General features: G+C 39.4%; 1 protein-coding gene across 22 annotated transcripts in view; it reads right to left on the reverse strand.

The window, feature by feature from the left end:
* Window positions 1–21700, reverse strand: part of stxbp5l (syntaxin binding protein 5L) — a 156696-nt gene that overhangs the window by 18196 nt on the left and 116800 nt on the right. For 3 of the 22 annotated variants that reach the window (XM_051959332.1, XM_051959324.1, XM_051959325.1), the window contains exons 17-23: window positions 21007–21132; window positions 18891–19042; window positions 15143–15211; window positions 13870–13935; window positions 7434–7571; window positions 3735–3788; window positions 826–1005 (exon numbers count right to left, since the gene is read on the reverse strand). In XM_051959332.1, coding sequence (XP_051815292.1) covers window positions 826–1005; window positions 3735–3788; window positions 7434–7571; window positions 13870–13935; window positions 15143–15211; window positions 18891–19042; window positions 21007–21132 — 785 coding nt within the window. The remainder of the gene's footprint in view (window positions 1–825; window positions 1006–3734; window positions 3789–7433; window positions 7572–13869; window positions 13936–15142; window positions 15212–18890; window positions 19043–21006; window positions 21133–21700) is intronic. The other 19 variants (XM_051959326.1, XM_051959327.1, XM_051959338.1 and 16 more) reach the window with 14 other exon arrangements.

Genomic DNA, 21700 nt, shown 5'->3' on the forward strand with positions numbered 1-21700 from the left:
GGTAAGTTGACACGGTGTGATACTGAAGGACAATGAAGACAAAGTGTGATTTAAGTACATAGAGGACTAGCCCAGCTCCAGGTGGCTCTGGTCTATTTTAGCCCCTGGCCAGCTGTATGCTTTGGTGAACGTCTTTAACTGGCTTTTAATGTTTTCAGCAAACTTGTTTAAAGGGAGAATTTTTCAAAGGGTCTTTCATGGTTCTATATGGTGAAAATCCATCTTTTTTGTGAATTGGGGTTGTTAACTTGTGAAAACTCAAATCTCCCTAGAACCAGTGTCGTGACTTCTGTACAAACTACTGTGGCACATTAACAATTGTACCCTATGTTACACCAGAGAGACACACTGTTAAATCCATTTCTTACAATTTTGCTTATTTTGGAACAGTTACAAAAGACATCACCCTCTAAACTACTATCTGTTGTTCCTGTTCCAACACCACCACAATCACCTCTCCAATGTGTAGACAAATTTAAAGCTTGAAAGTGCTGCAGTGCCTGGTTAAGGTTGCTAAGCTGTAATTGTGCTATCACTGTTTGGGGAAGGGATTTAGCAAACAACAGATCATTAAATTTTAAAAGTGAATGCAGCTGCAAACTGTTCAAAGTCCAATGATTTGTTTACCCTTCAGTGTCTGCTACTAACGACTTCATGATACCAGTTTTTGTGTTGCCAACTTGCATTAGCATGTGCTTGCCTTGTGTTAACTATGTGTCAGGCCTCAATCCACTTACCGCAGGGTGAAAGGATGGCATGCACTTGTTGGAAGGGAGGGTATGTTATAGAGGTTAAGGGATGGGAGCTGGGAAGACAAGCACACACCTTCAGTGTGGGACACAGGCAAAGAGATCTCCATGCAAGCAGCGGACTGGGCCTTGCGGAAGGGTGGTCGGCCAGGGCCTCTGCGGGTAAGCCGTGGCCCCTCGGGACCCATCGGAACGCGAGGCTTCCCCGCCGAGCAGGGCTGGGAGGTGGGGCTAGTGCAATGTCCATTGACATGATCTGTAACAACGGCACAGCATTAGCAAACAACAGAAAGAGGGTAATAAGTAAACTTTCAAACATGTTCTAATCCACTGCTGCGTAATCCATATTCATAAGTCATTTAGTCTAATAATGAGCAATGAAATCAAAGTAAGAGAGAATTTCTCGAGTATAATGCATTTTAATCCGTTTTGGGGAAATAGTTGAGTTGAACAGTTGAAATAAACCACTGGGAGACTATTTTTATTTGTATAAAGAAAATGCAGACTTAATACTCCAAATCAGTATTACACTACATGACCTGTGAAGATGGATATTTTTTGCAGTTTAAGAGGAGCAAGCTGATGTTAAAAATTAGACTTTCAATTAGAAAGATGATCGTGAGGGGAAAGGGAAGAATGAGTGACCAAGGGTTAAAGATTGGTTTGAAGTAAGTATGATCAGGGAGGAGAAGGAGATGCTGGGGTCAAAGAAAGAAAAGTAAAACTGTGAGTGCAGCTTCATCCAGTCTGTGCCAGGGTAGAGATATGAAAAAACAGGCTTGTTTCATCTCCACTTTGTGTCTTTTTATCTTTGTGAATTGTCAGAAAACCGTGTTTTTAGCAGAAACTGTTTATTTCTTTTTAAGGCCAGCAGCTTTTTTTGACATTACCGGCAAAGCTGCAAGAAAAGATCAAAGCCATAAAAAAGCAATGGAAAAACTCCAATATCTGCTACTTTATTCTAATGCAAATTAGTGCTCTGTTAAGTTGGTTGGGCTGCGTAGCCATCTACAGACATTTCTGACATGTAAACACTTGTTACTTTCTGGAATGGTAGCTTTAGAGGGCCTCCCCACAGGGAGTGATTTTGTTGGAAGCTTTGTCCTTACTTAATGTACAGTGTTTGCGGAAGTGGATGTGTGTAAGCAAAATAATTAGTTTAGAACCAAACCTGATTAATGAGACAAAGAAAAGCAGGATGGTGTTGACTTGGTGTTCCTTCTTGCCTGTAGTTTGAATGACAAAAAGCTGCCAAGATAGCCGTAATTAACAGCTTCACGACACCTATGCCTGGGTAATTCTCATTCTCACTTGTCTGGAGAGACGAGTAAATAAAACAGTGCCCTTTTCTTTAATGACATCCCCATAGCAGTAAAACCAAGGTTAAAAGCATTCATGGCTGACAGGAAGGTCTGATCGAAGCTTTCCACTTGTTTTGTTTCCTTCCCTCTCTGATATTCTCGGACAAGGAAATTCATAAAGCATTAGGGTAAACACCATTATGTAAATCTGTCAAAACACAAGACAGCGGAGTTCCCTTTTCTCCGTCCACTTAAGACTGATCATACATCTGTCATGTCAAAACTAGTCTCCTGCTCAGCTGGTTGATGCACAAGTCATTCAATTTCAAAGTGAAGATGAAAAACTCCAGGGTGCCACCCACTCTGTGTGCAACACTCACCTAGTTTCACAGTAGGATGGACCGAGGCAGCACAGGGATTGAAAACAACTAGCAATACTGGACCGACTAATGTGGCAGCCGCATGTCGACACTGCTGTGTGTTGTGTTTTGTTATTGTGAATTTAAAATAGCGAAGAAGCAAACTGAGTCTTATCTCGGAATATTTGAAAGGCAACTGGGATATAGAGAGATATAGAGAGAACGGCACATGCACGCTCCCCGACCGCACAGATTAGAGCACATACCCATCAAGAGTGCACACACACGAACACACGCACACATTTAGGTAATATTCTCTGCAACAGAGTGTTCTGACTAAAATATTTTGTTGTCATAACCCACTGCTGCTAAGAGGTTCATACTGAGGCTTTTACCAAGCTAGAAAATGACTTAGTATTTATTTTTACCCTTTTTACTGACAGCATACATCGTTCAGGGGCATGTTTGCACCTCACAGGAAAAAATTTAATGAGCTTAAAATGTTCTACTAAATGTGTGATGATGCAACAAAAGTAAGGATTTTTTCTCTTCAGAGTTGAATTTTTCCAATTTTGATAAATTCCCTTGCTCTTAATATCGCTGAAAAAAAGAGCATTTTAAAACCTGTCACATGAAGAAAAGTTAATAAGTGAGGCAAGCCACAGAAATAAGCCGGCGCTGGCACATTTTGTGTTAATGAAGCGGAGGTTTTTAGAGGGGACAGCCTGTGTGACACTGCAGAAGGAGAGCAAAGGGAAACCTGAGATTGTGATTGGTATGTAGCAGTTAGAGATGTATGGGGGAGGGGGGACACTTCAGTATCTGTAATGCAGATGATCAAGTCAAAATGTAGGGAAGACTGTTTGAGAAAGAAATGATCAAGTTACAATGAAAGAGGCAGCAAGTGATCCAACACTGCAGAGCAAGGCTGTCAATGAAGGAAAGGTTGTGTAAAATCAGAAGATGGTCCAATCATGATAAAGCGATAGAAAGCTTCAAATTTGAGTTACATGAGAGGGCATGAGTTACAAATCACCTTTATAAACACTTGCAAAATGTAGAAGAAATAAATACAGAAGATTTAAATCAAATCAAAATACATTAAAGGGGCAAAATGGAGGAACACTTCAGGCCGACAGTCTCATGGGCTAGTTGAACAAGAGAAGAGTGTGACAAGGAAACTGAAAGAAGAAAGTTTGAGTGAGAATTTGAAGACAAAAAAAAAAAGCTAAGGCAACATAAAAGCCTAGAAATCGTGACAAAAGCAGAAATTAAATGACTCAAAAGAAAATCAAGTGAAAACTGCTGGCTTTCGCCTACCGTACCAAGATCGGTCTTAAGATCTGTTGGCAGACTTAACTTTCTGCCGGGTCCCTTTACTGAAACAAAAGAATAGGAAACAAAGCACCAGTTAATCCCTTCAAATAATAATAATTAAAAAAGAAATAAAAGAAATAAATAATAGGAAAACAGAATAGGTGTAATCTAAGTCAAATAATGACAAACAAAAGTGCAAAAAACAAAATGGAATCCAGTCAAATCAACAAAGAACCAATCCATGCAAATCAGGGCAGTTGCACATGGCAGGCATATTTCAAAATGCATGCTCCATTGTTGTCCCAGGCCAGTGTTTCCAGCTATTTCTACAAGATCAGTAAGAGTCGATATTGGGTCAGTGTAAAAAAAACTTGTTCATTGAACTGAGTGTTAAGTCAGCTGGAGCAGGTGTTGTCTTTTGTCGGTTATTTAACTACTTAGAATAGTATTTCTCAAAACTAAAGTTTGTCTTGTTGAGCTGCAACAAGGCAAGAGGAACATACTTTGACTCACTCTGGACATCGAATTTGAGTCCAAGTGCAATTTTCTAAAATCTAATTAACCTTGACCATTATCTGAAATCAATCTTAAATCTTCACTCCTCTAAAACAAAAACTCTGATTTTTTTTAGGCCTGGGATGTCTGACATGGAAGCAAAAATAAAGACAGTTATGCCTCAAGGTGTCAGTACAAAAATCATAGTCAGACACTGGAGGCAACAAAAGAACTTGTTAAAACATTTTGCAAGCATTTTGCAGTAAGAAGAGCACTGCAAAGGTTGAACTTGAGGAGTTATGCATCAGTTTCCCTCTCAAAAAGAAGGGAATATTTCATTGTTTCTTTGTGCTGAATGATTAATTTGACATGTGGCTGGTGGATGGTGTTTACATGACGCCTGATAAATTTCAGGACTACGAAGAAAACAACATGACCAAGAACTTGCATTCTTAATCATGGCCATTTTGATATTACTTTAGATTTTGAAAACTCATCAAAGGAATCAATGATGATTTCTTTGAAGAAAAGAAAAGGATGTTCACTCAGGTTTCAATCCTTCTGCCATCAGTTACCACAGAACAAGAGCATAGCAGAGGACTTGTGGCATACTGGATACTAAGGAAATGTTTATCTACTGTGATGTAGTACACTGTATTCCTTTTAAACAATGTATTTCCTACAGAGGACTATGTTTGCAGCTCAGTATCAAAGGTCATTTTGAGGAAAATTAGTGACCATTTCTTTTATTGCAGAGGAAATTGGGATGGAATGATCCTCTAATTGAATTTTTCAATCAACTGATTTCTGTTTCCATTATTTCCAGGAACAACTGCAGCCTTTTGGATTAGTGTTGCTAATGAGATAACAGATGAGCTCTGTGTGTCTACGTGTTGCTCACAATAAACCGCGGTGACCAGATGCTGCTGCAACCGTATAAATTGTGCAGTGTTAGAGGTACAATGACAGGAACAATGTTCTCATAATAAACCAGTTAGACACAGATGGTTCCTCTGGTTAATGGCTCAGTGGCTGCATTAATACTTTAGAAAATGTATTAAGTCAAAATGAACAGGTGAGGAGCCAAAGGGCTGCTCATTGTGAAATGAACAATAACCAGCTCAACACTGCATATATTTCCATTGTTTACTGTTGGTTTGTAATTTCAGTACCATTTTAAACCTCATGCTCATTAAAACCATACGCTGACTTTAGTCTGAACAATCTCCCTGTTGTGTCAAAATCATATAAATCAATACTAGTCTGTTCTATGCATTCATTTATGTGTATTCTTTTCCTTTTTTTACCCAAAGTCTGTTATGTTGTTCATGTGACAATGTTAAGCCCATGTAAGACAATAGTTTATGGACTAGCCCCATTTGTGACCTCAGCACCCTGTTCATTACTTCATGATTTATTCACAAGTGTTCCCTACACAAAAGGAAGACAATAATTTCTATTTGTTATTCAGCAGCAGGTGGCATCTTTAAAGTTGTTTTTGTGACCCTGTAGGCGCCGGCTTTCTCCCTGGAAAGATAAAACCAGTGTTTAAATGAAGGCGCCACATCGCTCTGCTGTTTTGTTTTGTTCATAGCAGGCAAGCATTTTATCTTTCCATGCTGACAAGAAGCACAAGTGAGATCACAAAAATACCTTTGAAGGAGGCCCTGTCGGCCTAATGGTTTGTGCTCTTACCACATAACCAAAATATACACGGTACTGTCTGTAGCTGCATCTCCTACCCACCTCTCTTCTCTTTGTTTCCTGTCTGTATGTCCATTGGTGACATCAGATAAAGGCAATGCATCAGTGTTTTAATTGTTCCCTCGAGGTTTGCATAGGAAATGCTACTTGACCGAATTATAAACATATGGAGTACTATCATCCCAAATGGGGCTAATGTAGGACTTAAATGCTGTTAACACTGACATACTTATAAACATACAAAGCAAGCTGAGTCATATTCATCAGCACCGCAACATAGTGGGCACCATGCAGTTAGTTAGAGACAAGACAATGATGGATGTTAGCCAAGGTAACAACAAGATAAGACTGTGGGTTTATTGACACACAGTCTGGAAGAGACAGTGAAAGAGACCCTAAGCGCCACAGCCTGGTAAAGGAGCATGTTGCCACTAATCGGCAAAGATGTATGATTCTAGTGGAGGCACGATGATTAATGTCACAGAGAATGAAGCACTAGAGGCACTGACGGGTGAGGAGAAGTACCCGGCTGGAATACAACCCCATCCTCTTCCTAAGCCCGTCAGCCTCGCAGCATTGCCAAATGATGAAGGATTCGAGGTCAAAGCCCAGATCTGACACACACAACAAACATCGCAACGTCTACCTCCTGCAGCTGGCGAAGAGAAACAATGCACCACCAGCAGTCATCTGCACAAAAGCATGGAACACATTGACAAAGCAGCCGCAGACAGTCTACTCCAAGAAACACAGTCCCTGTCAGCTTAGTTACACTGCAAGCAACTTGGTGGATTGGTCGAGAGTAAACTGCATTTTGGATGACAACATCTGAATGACGATAAATTAGATGCTTTATTGAATTTTAGAATATCAACTGATCCTGCAATCAGTGTATTGCTTATATGGCATGACTGTTCCCAAGATTTCTCCAGCTTCTGCAATTCTCCTAGGACGGTAGTGTAAGTCGACGTACACTGCAGTCCTCGTCACTGCTAACGTCAAACAAACCAGCAGGAGTCACCAGCGCAGCACCACAGTTGAGAAACCTCTTCCCACCGCTGTGTTGCTTTTTGAAATAATCCCATTTTGGTGGCGTCGCTTGCTGTTAAATTTTTCCATCAGCCCTGGTGGTGGGCTAAATTACTGTTAGCAACTTCTACTTAATGCAACATCAGCACCAGTTGAGGAAACAAGGAAGCAAACAATCCTCTCCACTCTTCATTCTATAGCTAGCTTTTATTAGAGGATATTAAACAATGCTAAACTAATTACCAACCCTACCCGACCTCTCTGTGCTTATGTGAGAAATGAATAGGCTTCTGGTGTCTTGTGATAGTGTTGCTCACAGTGTGGAAGCAGAGTTAGCATGCAAGGTGCAACATCAAACCAACTACCTGTTCAAAAAGTAATCCTCCTATCTCCCCCCCTTTGTTGCATTACCATACAATAAAACACACAGGCAGGTATCCATGAAGAGGCTGAGATCCGAGAGACATCCCTTCTCTTACCATTGTCCAGTAAGTAAAAGACTGGACTGCAGTGGCTGGCTCTCAGACTGGCCACAGGCTCTGGCAGGATGCGTGGGTCATTGTGAAGGGAGGTTGGGTAATGAACTGGAACAGGAGATCCAACAAAACAGACATAGACTTTTCAGGGCAACAGGGGAGAGACAAACACATTGGGTGAACTGGGGAGAAGAGAGACTTGCAGGTAATAGGCAGGAAACAATTAAGAGGTTATGACATAAAAGGGCTGTAAAGAAGGTTAAGAACAACACTGTTCCACCATCGATATGATACTCAGAAGCTTCCGTATGCACAGGAATCACTATTACATACAGCAAACAACACTACTACTTCTACCACAAATACTTTTTCCACACCACTACACTATTTCTAACAACAACCACCACTGTTTCTAACCTTTAAGTCATGCATCCATCTCTATATTCTACTACCACGGTCTCCTTTTCCTCCACATTCTGTCAATCCTCCAACTTTACTGAACAAATCACTATGACCTGAAGGGTTATCTAAAGCTTCAAGACAAGTTCAATCTTTTTTTTTTCCACTTCCAAACATACATCAGTTCCAGATGTAAATACCTGGAAAGAAAAGCAGAAATGTTGATCTCTTGCCTCATATTCGATGTCAAATCCAAATGTTTTCAGTCCAGAGCAAAAATTAAGGAAATGGCCTCACTGTTCCAGCACTTTTGGAGAGGAGTGCATTTGTTGATGGCTTCACCAGCAAAATTTACAGACAAATTCTACCTCTTTTGATTTTTTATTTGCATTTTAAAACTGTATTTAATGTACAGTACAGCATTAAAGGCCTAATTTGTAAGCATTTTTGCGCATAATAAATGGCTGGTTGGAACGCTATTCTGTACAGCTGAAATTTACACTATGTGACTTACTGGGACACACTGTTCATACAGTTGTTTGGTAAAAAGCACCTGTTCAAATTGTAATAGTTAAATTTGATGAGGACAGACTTAGGGTAGTTGTGAAAAAAAATAATGCTTCATTCTCAATATTGGTGGTAGTAATAATGTTTTTTTTTAATCTGATACAATGTTAATCACGTTGGGGAGGAAAACAAAAAAGTTCTTGATTGACAAGTAGACTAACCCACATTTTAATTGAGTGCAGTACAATTTTAGTTGTAACTGCATAAACATAACTTCCTGTAATTCTGTGTATTATTGTGTTTCAAGTTATTATACCATAATCATCAGAAATATGACTACAAAACATGCCAAAACATGCATTTCAAAAGAACAAACTTATGACAAGCTTAAAACATGCTCAAACTTTTATGAAAAGTTTTTAAAATTACATTTTTTCATTAAAATATGAGCATGCTTTAAGCTTGTCATGAATTTGTACTTTTGCAATTCTTAAAAATCATACCTGCTCTGGTGAATGAGTGGTGATATGATTTCTAGGTTGTACTCTGTACTGAACATAAGTATAAAAAGTGCACCTGCTGGGTGTAGTTGAAAAATCATTCTCAGGTTTATTTTGAGTTCCATCAAGCCTCGAGTTGCATGGAATTTTCAGCTATCACCTCACCTCTCCCCTCAAGTGCCCACTGCTACATGTATCCTACCAGGTCAGGCACCGATCACTGGTGTCTCATCTTGTTAGTCCATCTTTCGAAGGGCCTGGTCAAGTAACCCCTGCTACAGCTACATGGGGCACCAAGCTCCCCGAAGGACTGTAACGCATAACCTTAAACCAGAACAACAGACCAGAGGACATAAGAAAGAAGAAAATGGGAAAGATGTAAAGGAAGACAGGTTTCAGGCAGTAGAAGGGCTAATTACTGGGCGTAATGACAAAGGAAAGACAGAAAAAAAAAGGTCAGGAAAAAGAGAGGAAGAGACATGTGAAGAAGAAGTGAAGGAGATGCTTGCAGTTACTGACACACAGGGTGAATCAGGACGAGAGTTGGCTTCCTTAATAAGCTGTCCACAGTCTGTATATGGCCTTAAACAGACACAGCACACCTGGTGCGCTGTGTCAGGGACAGCTAGACAGCCTCTAATGGCCATAGGGAAGGGTGGCAGTTGATATTCAGTAGAAGGAAACAAACCATGAACTCTCTGCCTGTCACGCACAGCACAGCTGTGCTGTCTCATTTGCCTGCAAGAATAACCAGTTTTAGTATATTTCACATATCTCTTGCATTAATTTGGAACAGATTTTAAGCTGACAAAAAAATCTACAAAACCTTTAGGAAAAAAATGACTGACTTTAACTTACTTTTGAAATTAAGTCACTCTGCTATTAGCCATTGTTAACATTTCCTTCTTGTCATTCTGCTGAATATAACTGCTCCACCAGTCTCTCTTCCCACTCTCTCTGGTTAAGTGTTAAACTGGATCAGACATTTGATCACACTGTGTCATGCTGTATCTGTCCCACTGCTTTTCATCCATCTCTTCATAATTCCTCCCTTCTTCCATCTTTTTAATTAACAAATGACAGGCCTGTAATGGGACAGAATGACCATGACCTAGTCCATATCACAATGCTGAAAGACTCCTTGCCAAGACAGCCAAGATCATTCTGTCCTGGTTCCATTATTCTGTTCTTTTGTTCTCTTTAGGACGCTGAAAGGTAAGGCTGGAGAGTACCCACATGAGAACAAACAAAAAAGTATAGATCATGTATCATGGACAATACAAATAGCAGAAACTATGACAGCGCAGTTGTTTAATAAAATACTCAAACAACAACATACATCAGACAGTTGAATTCATGGTGAACTGATTGTCATGCTCTGTGTAAAAGATGCTCAATTGTAAAATATTTTTTGGACTACTACCACAGATCTGCAACAAAGGAAGATCTCTCGAAACATCTACTCAAGTCAAGTCCAGTCTCTTTGTACAGCTCACAACTACTCTTTGTCAAATGTCTCTAAAAGATTCACCTACCAGTGACTGAAACATGCAACCTTTTCACGTGTGCAAGATACCTAAAAAAGGGCTTGAACATTTGCTTTGACATTCTGCTTGCCATTTCATTTTGGCCTGAAAAGTATTTTGAATCACAGCTGAAAAGCAGTACCATTGCACACTTGCTTGTATCACATTCTCCATCATAGAGCAGCTGACTATTTTGAAAGCCAGAAATTTCAGGACCTGTCGAGGTGATCTCTGAGTCATTGTTGAGTCACAATTCAGCCTCCTGTGGATGCATTGCACTGATCTATGCTGCTGAGCAAAACAATGCTTACTTGTGTTCTACATTGTCAACAAGCATTACATAGAATCACATGAATATTTTATTTGCTTTTTTTCATTGTTTTTCTTTTTTGTTTTTTGTTGTTGTTGTTGTTTTAAATTTTTGCACAGCCTCAAGACTCAAAACTCAACTTCCATAAACCAACCTGCTGTTGACTGTTTTATACCAATCAGGCATAACATTATAACCATCTGCCTAATATTGAGTTGGTCCTCCTTATATCATCAAAAATGCTCTGAACTATTCGTCATGGACAAGAGGACGTCTCAGGGTGTCCTATGGGGTCTGGCACCAGGACGTTGGCAGTGGATCCTTTGGGTGCTCTGGGTTGTGCAGTGGGACCTCTATGAATCAAACTTCTTCCACTGCATGCTCATGATGTTTTATCAGAATGGGGTGTAGGAAGTTTGGAGGTCAAGTCAACGTCTTGGGCGATTGTCATGTTCCCCAAGATGTTCCTGACTTGATGTTTTGCGATGGGGTGGGGTGTATTTTCCTGCGAGGGTAGGCCAGTGACATTTGGATTTCCATTTGCATGAGGGAGTGTGCTTGATCTCTGACAATGTTCATTTGGGCGTCGAAGTCTCATCAACACAGATGCCAAAATCCAAGGTTTTCCAACAGAACACCACACAGTACCAAATACGATCAATGTTATTCACTTCACCTGTCAGTGGTCATAATGTTGTGGCTGATCAGTGTATAACTATATACATTTCAGTAAACAAGTTTTAGTATATCTAAGTACATCTATCCACCTAGCAGCAGGCTAAGCACAGCAACATAGACGTCTCCTAACCGAGTCACACCCTTTAAGTCTTCATAGGTGAACCTGAGGCACTCTCAGGTCAAAATGGGAAGACATCATATGATTCCATTCTAGGTTTTATGTCTGCCCCAAGGTCTCCACTGAATTGGACATGCCTGGAACATGTCTGGGAGGCATCTGACAAAATTTTATATAGAGCTCTGCTTCTATACTGCAAGCCCTCGGACTTTACCCAAGGCAGAGCTCATACACCCCTCCCTGGGCAAGTTATTAGCACAAAGGCATTTGTGTATCAATGTAACTCTGTACTGCAGTGTGAAAGCAGATTGCTCCTTGTAGGTTTTCCCATGGCAAATTGTCTCAGGTGAGGGGTCACAGTAAGACTTCTTTAAACGCTTGGACCAATCCGACAAAACAGCACAGAGCCAAGTGGGCTAATCAGCTGTTATGACAGGGGTAAACCTCTATGTTGTCAGCTGGGCAAAAGGCAACAGCAGTGGCCTTAATGGCCTAGACTATTTTTTTCACACCAGATTAAGTGTTGGTTTGCACAAAAATCGTAAATGCTTCAATCCTCACAAAAATACATGACACAGATAGACTATTCGGACACTATGGCATTATTTTCATGTCTCAGTATTCACATACTGAATGAATAATGAACACGTTAATCAGTACATGATTATATTTTATAACACAAAGATCAACTATGGCCTATCCTTGTTTCAATAAAAACACTGCTCCACTGTTTCTCAGCTTAGTCCAAACAGATGACAATTTGAGTTCTCATCTTCAACATCTTCCACTTTGCATTCAGGATCACAATTCCCTCAAACTTATATCACTTAATTGCAAAGAGTTTCAAAGTTTTAAATTACTGTCCGTCTGTGGGCAGGTATCACTGATTAGGACTACCTCTGGTGATTTCAAAGACACTATTGAATTCTTGGCTTCTTCCCATAAATCATCTGAAAAGCACAAATTGGCCATCGAGGCAAACACTAGAAGGGATGTCATACAGTGTGACAGAAACATTTTCCTAATAGTATTAACACTGAAAAAGATTTTATGAAGAAATCTTAGTATGTCCCGTTTTTCTTCATACATAAACTGCTTCATCAAATGCCCTATTTATTATCTGTTACCATCAGAGAAAGATCCTGAACCAAACATGAGGTATCACATTTGTTAAATAAGAAGAAAATCTTGTTGGTTTACAGTTAACCCTGTGGTAACTAAAGCCTCATAAAGCAGACAGTGATTTGAGGACACATCATGCCTGCGTGGCAGAGTCGGAAGCACAGATGTACACACACTGGCACACTGTCTGCATTTGACCTTTAAGTTCTAAATTTGCTGAGATAAAGTGTTTTTTCTGAGACGGATAGAAAAACACCTGCTGGGAAACGTTCCCATCCTTCTGTTTCTCTCCTAACATTCTGCATTTCTGTCTCAAAACACACAGTCCGCAACATAATGTAGAAAATACACGCGTTTATCTTTTGTGCTCCTTTATATTCTGTTCAATCATATTCATCAGCAGCTACTGTCAATGCATGTTCCTTCACACTGTCATATCAAGCAATATATTTTCAAAATGCAATCCTGAAATTCCATGCAAGTGGTAAAATAATCAGTACAATATTAACATTAATGACATATACATTATATGCTCCATCACGCCGTCATCCTCTCAGGAAACATGCTTATTTCATTATATGGCTTGCATCTAATTGAAGTAAATTACTGCTGCACATTAAGATGCAAATACAGATTTCATAAAACTATCATTGTATATTGTTTATGATAAAAATGAATATTTAAATAGCTCTTATAACGTGGATGGATAAAAAGGCCTGATTTTCTAAAATGAGGCAGGATATCACCATATGTTACCAGCTATAGGTCGTCACACATCTAATAGCTGTTGTAGTAACACCAGTTTAAGGTAAACATGACCAGGAGGCATAAAGAAAGAAGGAAAGCAGAAGAAGAGTATAGTATTTCTCCTCCTTACCTTGGTGAAAATATATAATCATTGCGCAATATTGTAAAAACCATCTGGAAACTGTGATAAAATGCATCAGACAGACCACAATATACCACAACCATTGCAGCTGCTTTCCATTTTCTCACCAAGCAATTTCCACTGACGGGGTCCTTTCAAGCCATTGAATTTCAAATTTCCATATAACGACACCAAACAAGTTTCTATTCAGACACGGTCTCATCAAGTGAAGATGCTCTGGTGATGGGTGATGTGACCACAGGCTGTTATTCAAGTTCAAGTACAGCAGCATCCCAGCAAAGTTTCACAGTGCAAATCACAAGACATTTGCATACAGGGAGCAAGGATTATTTTTGGTAGTGGTTGGTGCATGTGTGTGTGTGTGTGTGTGAGTGTGTGTGAGCAGATTACCTGAAGTGGGCGACTTGCTTCTCTCCATGTCAATGGACTGCTGGTTGTCAGTGAGTTCAGTAAGGCCTGGAGGAGCCAGTGGCAAACGAGAGGAAGAAGAAGTAGCAGACACAGAGTGAGATTATTTTAACCATGTCACTCATACAGTAGTCAGCTTGGTTGGTGTCAGCCACGCAAACCTCCCCAAAAAGGCTAATCAGGTGTGCAGTCAGTTCTCAGTGTTTATCATGATTTTGAAGCTATGACTACAAAGATCAAAATCTTTACTAATATTATACATTTGCTTTTTCAACTGTAAATGTGTCAAAGGATTCGTTTGGTCTTCTAGGAGCAGCGTGGTTGATACATGATGTGACCTGCACTACAATTTGTTTAAAATATGTCAGTCTTTTTGGATCCATTCAAATGTCAATGTGACTATGAATAGCCAATGAAGTACGTAGTGCAAATCTCATGATGAAAGCATAAACAATCAAAACACTAAACGGAACAAGCACAAATCCAGTCAGGATCTTATCAAATCCGATCACATGCACCAAGCACAGAAAAATAAAGTCATACCTTCTCATTAAAAAAAAAACAAACAAAAAAAACTGCCACAAATGCTGACATTTTCAATTCTTGCTCCTTTCAGTCTGACTAAAAATGTGGGGTGTTTAAGCTGCCTTCATTATGGACTTTTTAATAGCCTCACCAAGTCGTCACAGTTGAAAAATTTTTAATAAATTTAATTATTTCCCTTAAGTCAAAGGTTCTAGCAAACCCTCTTAATGTTGGCTTTCTTTCAATAATTTACACTGTCTCTACAAATGACTGAAGACATTTAAAGGCACTCTGATTAAAGCTAAACTGTAGTATAAAATTAAAAATTCCTTTGTAATCATCAACCAAAAGCACACATAGCTTCACTCAGCCCAGTGCATGAACAAGGCTTTATTCACCCCACTAACTATGCTTTAGTTTAAATATACATCACATGGATCATATAATATTTATAACTGCCCTGACTTAACAGACTCAAAGGAGTGGCTCTCTTTCTGCAAAGGACATACTGCTGGACATGACTGGAATAGGGGAAGTTCTGCATATGCCAGAATATAGGGGATATCCTGACATAAGATCAGAAACACCCACATTTATTCCAGTCACCTCTTTGGTTTGTCCCTTTGCTTTTAGCCCACATCATCTCCACCAAAACACTGACCCATTATAATCCCATCCCTCCTGCCCACACACACAGAGTCCCCCCAGCCTTAAGGAAGGCCCGACTTACTCTGATAGGATGTACGGATCCTTTTCTTTGAATCTGAATAAAAGTTAGACAGGCCACGCATGCAAAACTCTGTCAGGCAGGCCCGCATGCCCACACCAGCAGCCACAGAGTCAACAAAGGAGGAGGAGAAGAGGGAAGGGATGAGTGGTAAATAGGATGGTCAGGTGAGAATAAAGAGTGAGAAGAGTAGATGAGGAGTGAAGGGAAGGAGAGGTGCGAAAGGAATGACAGAGAGAGATGGCAATATAAGTGGGGTAGGACGGTGGTGGAATGGCAAAAGGAGAGAAAGGAAAGAAACAAGGTCAGGAAGGAAAGAATGTGAAGTAAGAGATGAAATAATAGTGTCAAGACATTTTAAGGGGGAAGGAAAGGGATTGAGGAGGGAAGGGAGGGAAGGGGAGAGAGAACAACACACAGGCTTAGAGTGGAAAAGAAAGTGAGAGCAAGCAGTAACTGAGTTAGTGTCAGGGGAGGACAGACAAGATATACCCGCCACTCCAGCAAACCCCAGAAATGCTGATGTGATTGGTCATTTGCACAAGAATCACTGTGTTAGCAGGGAACATATCATTACTGACAGAGCAACATGAAATCTCTTGTTGCAGCAAGTAATTGGCTTAGGTGAAAAACTCTGCATTTTTGTTGTTTTATGATAACGAGGAAAAAGCACTTAATAATTAGGCATAATTTTCGGAAAATATACATTTGATTAGCATATTGAATATATAGCATACACATAGATAAGTGTGATGACAACAGCTAAATATGTTTTTGAATAGACAAAAACGGCTTTCAAAAAGACAGTTTAGCAAGCGATATGCATTTTGCTTGGCCTGTATGTGTATTTTAAGTTTTGCCTCTGGTATACAATATACAACAAAAATCAATCAAAGACAGCACTTCTTTTACATACATTAGTCAGATTTGTGGGATATCTTGCTTCCATAACATGCCTTCTAGATCCAAATACACATTTAGGTGTTTATTTTACTGCACTTTATCCATTTGTGTCTACATTAAAAAATGATACATATTTTTTTGTATTTTAGATTCTATATTCTGAATAGTTCTGCAGATGGGATTGTTAATATAATATTCAAAGCCTTATTTGGCTACATTTTATTCTGAAAAACACAGTGAAACAAATCCTCTGTGAAAACCTGTGACTAATATTGCAACAAAAGAAAAAAAAAACATATAATTAGGTCAGTTTTCCATGTATAAGTCTCATTTGCATAAACATATATATGTTCAGAAAATTTGTGCTACAAAAAAAAACATTGTCTTTTCACCAGTAATCAACAGGGGAAGTGTCACGGTGACATCTGTTACCCTAAACACCTGTAGTGTCTCTACTTAAAATAGCTCTAAGTGTTTGAGATCAGAACACGAGAACCTGGAGCACAGGGAAATGGCATAATTGCTTGTTTACATCTTTCCTTCTGTCTCCAAATTGCTGTTAGAGACACAGCACAGAAATACGTTTCCAGTCGTCAATCAAAGCCTTTGTACAACAGCACAGGAATAAAAACTTTGCTCCAAAGCCCACAATTACCTACAAAATATTTTCAGCTACACTTGTGGGAATTCTATAACAAAAATGCTGCATATGTTAAATTGCGAAAACAAACCACTACAGGTTAAGTAAAATAACTTGTATTTTACAAGATGTATTCTGTGTTGTGAGGCTGAATATCTTTAAAGCACATTAAGTATGAATAAGATTCTTCAGAGACCATCACCAGCCAAGATCAGCAGCAGAGAAAAGGGAGGCAGGGGTCAGGAAGTACAACAAGACCTCTGTGGCTGGCTTAGGACTACAGATCTGTGCTCAAGCAGGACTAGAAAACAGAACGGACAGAGAAATCAAACGACGACATGCATAATAATGCCAATGTGGAATGACACAACCTGTTAACATGCACTTCATATCTCAGTGCAGATCTGTGACAGGCATGGAAAGGTGTGTTTCTATTTGTATGTTATTGTGTGAGAGAAAAAGCGGAAAGAGAGAGAAGAAACAGAGTTCAGCTGGTACAGGGTTTTGAATGCTGATACAGCTGCCTTCAATATTTAACTTGACGCCGTTACATTTTCAGATCAGTTTTTTAAAGAGATCTCTTCGGCTGCTCACTCTTCTTTAACAGTTCAGGATTTAGCATGGATTGATCTAAATGTCAGCTACTTTTTTGTCCTTCTGGGTCAACCATTTCAAAATAAAAGGACCAACATGGATTTTAGTGAAGAAAAAGGGAATCTCTGTTTTGCAGTATGTTTTTTCTTTCATTTTCTTTGTGTGTTTGTACGATTAATCAGACTCACTCATCTTTTTATTCTTGGGAAAGCATATTTTAGTATATGCTGTGCTGTAAGCAAATGTCTGAAACGGACCTCAAAATTAATCTCAACTTAGGCCAACTATTTTTTTTTTCCCCATTTGAAAAAGGCCTCTTATACAAAAATGCAAACTAAAGTCTGAGTTTTAAACATGTGTCTGCAAGCAAAATTTGTACACAAGAAGAGGTGTAATACACCAAAAGTAAATAAACCTATTACATAGAATAATATGGTGACTCTTTCAAACATGCTGCAAAGTGACAGAGCACAACCAAATCCAGTAGCACAGGAGTAGGAACACCACCAAAATTCTGCATTGTAGTTTTTAAAAATTTTTTTGTTTATCTTATGTTTTGCTTGCTTTTATGTTGTCTGAAATACCTCTCCTGCAATTGATTTGACCTCTTAAAACTCATCTCTCTGTATCAAAGTTACACAGGACTGGTGACTTTGCTTTACATAGAAAACCACGGAATCATGATTTCCGTGTTTTTAATATTGTCACCGGAAAATTGCAGTTTGGAGGCGAGAATGTTCAGCCATGATGTTGCCTGCATTTTTCACTTATGTCTACCAGAGTATTAAAAATGTAATATTATGGGCCTTTGAATGAGACAAAGACTTGATTTGTCACCACAGGGGGTCTTAGGCTGCACTGCATTATGTTCTCACTGCCACTACAAATTGGCCTACTTCAAAGTGGTATATTATTATAGCCAATGTAGCAATACCGCAATACATTTTAAAACCTCCATTACAAGTAACATCCTTTAAAAAGTGATGAGAACTATCAGAAAAATGCACTTTGCAGCAGAAGAGTGCTTAAGCATTATTACATCATATAGTAGGTGGTGGAGCTAAAGCTAAGTTTAACTGCCTTGTACACCGCTGACAAGCTGTCAAAGTGCAAAATAACATGTATGTAATCTGTAACAAGCCACTATAGCAATCAGAAGAATACAGCAGAATAAAATAGTTTTTTCATGAAAGTACAACAACAGAAAACAGAAGCAGTGGTTTGTAAAACTACCTCAAAAAAGCACTCTACTTTTATAAATGTATTGAATTACTTTCCATCACCGTGTGAGCAGTTGTATTGGGAAAATAATTAAATTATCTCCAGAATTGTTGAGAGATTATTTAGGTAAGATAGGTCAGCTTTCACAGAAGAGCAGATACAGATGAGACAGAAGTAAAGGGGGAAAGACAAATCAGAGGGGACAGAAAGAGGGAAGAGAGAAGACTAGAAATAGACGAGACCGTGAGAAACAGTGGTCAGCATGTGACGACTGCGTTAGTGGCACCTCATCATGTGGGTGCACACTGAGTATTAGTTGTGTCTGTGCATATGTGTGTGGCAGCATCCCAAGAAGTGTGTGTGTGTGTGTGTGTGTGTGTGTGTGCGCGCTACCTGAGGTGGACTGTCTGTTCCTGCGGGGGGAACGGGTAAGGCGCTGGTAAGGGTCGGCGGCTCCGTACAGATCCAGTGTCGACATACACAACAGGATGGTTTTCTGCAAGTAGTCCACCACCGCTACGCCATTACAGTTCCCAAACGCCAAGCTGGACACACACAATCACAGCAAAGAGGCATGGTACAGAGATACACACCGACAATTACACTGTTGGCACATTTTATTTCACCGGGGTATTCTCACGGTGCAACATGTAGCGCTATCAAACAATGTCAAATTAACTGTGGCATTTTGGTGTAATTACTGTCAACAAAAGCTTGCCTTTATCTCACACTGCCAGTGCTGCTGTTTCTTAATATTAATACCAGATTTCCCACAAGATCTGCTGCCACCTGTTACCCCTCTCTGCATAGAGCCCCTGGCATAGAAACTTGACGGCATTAATTTGTCGTTGTACGTATGATGGTGCAGTTGGAGAATTAGACAACATTCACAACAAATGGCTCTATCAATGGCCCTTCAATTAAGCACTCAGAAAGAAATTATAAACGAACGGAAGCAAACACATAAATGTCATTTGCTGCTGCCCAGTCCATCACTGCTCTCCAGCATCCACCCAGATGTCTGGCTCAGTCACATGGTTCAGTTTGTGCCAGCGGCATCGACAGTGTTGTCTGCCAATTTGTAAATTTTACCAAGCGAATAAATGCGGCTTTCCGTCATGTACTTTGTGTAAACAACAATTTCAAGAGCGTGACTGCAAATTTGAAAATCTTCCAGAATGCACCAGAAATTGAAAGAGTGAAAGTAGCAGTGGGGAAAACATACCTGTTTCGAAACAAACAAGACTTTAACATAGCTCAAGCCTTATAAAACAAAAAGATGATAAACAAAACAAAAATATACGATACCAAGAAACCACAAGATTCATAGAGAAATAGAAAAACATTTGTTACAATTTGTCAGCTCACATGCAGTGGTCATTTGGGGAAAACATGAAACATGTTCCATTTTTACCCACAAATTTAAAAATAAATGTCCTAAAGGAGCACAAATAGCACAATAGAAACAGCATTAGTGTGATGACTGTTGTACACGGCTTCATTCATTTGTCAAAAATTTGTCCAAAACGTATTCCCAGCAGGAAGCTGCAGCAAGGTGATAGGTTTCTGGGAAATGAAGGTGTCTTTATAAATAATGCGTCATATAAATGGTACAACACTGCTGACAAACTTCCCCTTTGCTCATTACTTTATTTAGTGTTATGAATTTGTCACAGAACATATGGTGGTTTTCTCTGGTTGGCTGGCAAGTGTTAAATTTGTCAGGAAAACTCAAATCTAATTGCATGGACACATTTAGAATGATGTGTTTTCGGGTGTACTAACTGTAGGCAATAACAGTTACAATACAGTAGAAGATAAATCAATAAATACACTACAAACTTAATACTTTACATCTACCTATATTCATAATGCTTTGCTGGCAGGAGAACAGTGTGTTTTAGACTGCAACTTGCTCAGTTATGCTTATTATCGCTATATAACTTTAACTCATTGCTTTGCAGCCTTCAAACAGCCATCTCTAACCTTACACATGTAGCTAACCCCAGCAAAGTACTTCTACAACATATCAGAAAATTCTGCTTATATGAAGTGAAAGTCAGTCCAGCGGGAAACACAGATACACACAGACAGATTGGCAGATCTATGCATATAGAAAATACTGTTTTGTGTGTGGTTTAGAGTCAGCATGTTTTATGGAGGTTTAAGTATGACTACCCTCATTTTTTCCCTTCTTGCTGCCATTTTGAACCACCAACATGCAGTTTCTTTGTGCAACTTTAAAAGAGTGAGCTATGTGGTTCTTAGCTGGGTTAAAGCTATATAAACCATTCTATTAATAGCCTTGTGCTGTCAGTTAAAAATGTTTTGGCATCTAAGATGCAGTAGTTTCCACTATCTACTTTACCTCCAAATTAGCTTTTTGTGCTGCTTTTGTTGTCCTAGGTGCAGACTATCAAACATTTGGAACTAGTCACTACAGTGAACAAGTAATGACACACAGATGGATAGGTATCACAGACAGGCTGCCAGGCATTGAGAGACTTACAGGCCATAGGCAGAGTTGATGTCCAAACTGGTAATCTGCTGTGGAGGTTCTCCATCTACCCACAGCAGCTGGATAACCAACTCTGACTGGTAGCCAGGTGGGACCCGAACAACCCGGTCCTTCACCCTGAAAGACCCAGAGAGGAGAGACAGGAGTGTTATGTAGCAACCCTGAAACCTTGAAATTTGTTTATTTATGCTTAATAACACTAGTAGTTCAATATGGCATAAACATTTTACTTATTTTAGCAATAGTAAGATGCAACGACCACGTTAATTAGGAAGTACTCGTTTGAGGACACTGGGACTACTTTTTTTTTAGCTTTGTCTTGTGACAGTGGCTCAGGCATATTTGGTCAAGTGACAGTGATGTCCAACATGTAGTGAAAGTGAAGGCACACTCTCCACGAGGCAAAAAGTGTTAGATCACTCCAGTACCCCATGTCTCAGTCCACACACTTTCTGCTGTACTAACTTGACTAAGAATAACAGAATAACATTTCAAAATAAAATTTAATTTCTTTCAATATGTAACGGAGAGCACAGTTCAGCTGCGTAGGAACAATTTTTTGGGGAGACAGGGTTGTATGGAAGCCTAAGTACATAGTGAGCAAGAGATTTTGTTACTCTGATAGAGAGGCTTTTAACTTGTCTCTGACAAGAATCTCTGATTCTTCCATCTTGAAAAACTCTTG

Source organism: Acanthochromis polyacanthus, chromosome 14 (assembly GCF_021347895.1).
Source record: "Acanthochromis polyacanthus isolate Apoly-LR-REF ecotype Palm Island chromosome 14, KAUST_Apoly_ChrSc, whole genome shotgun sequence".
NCBI lineage: Eukaryota > Metazoa > Chordata > Actinopteri > Pomacentridae > Acanthochromis > Acanthochromis polyacanthus.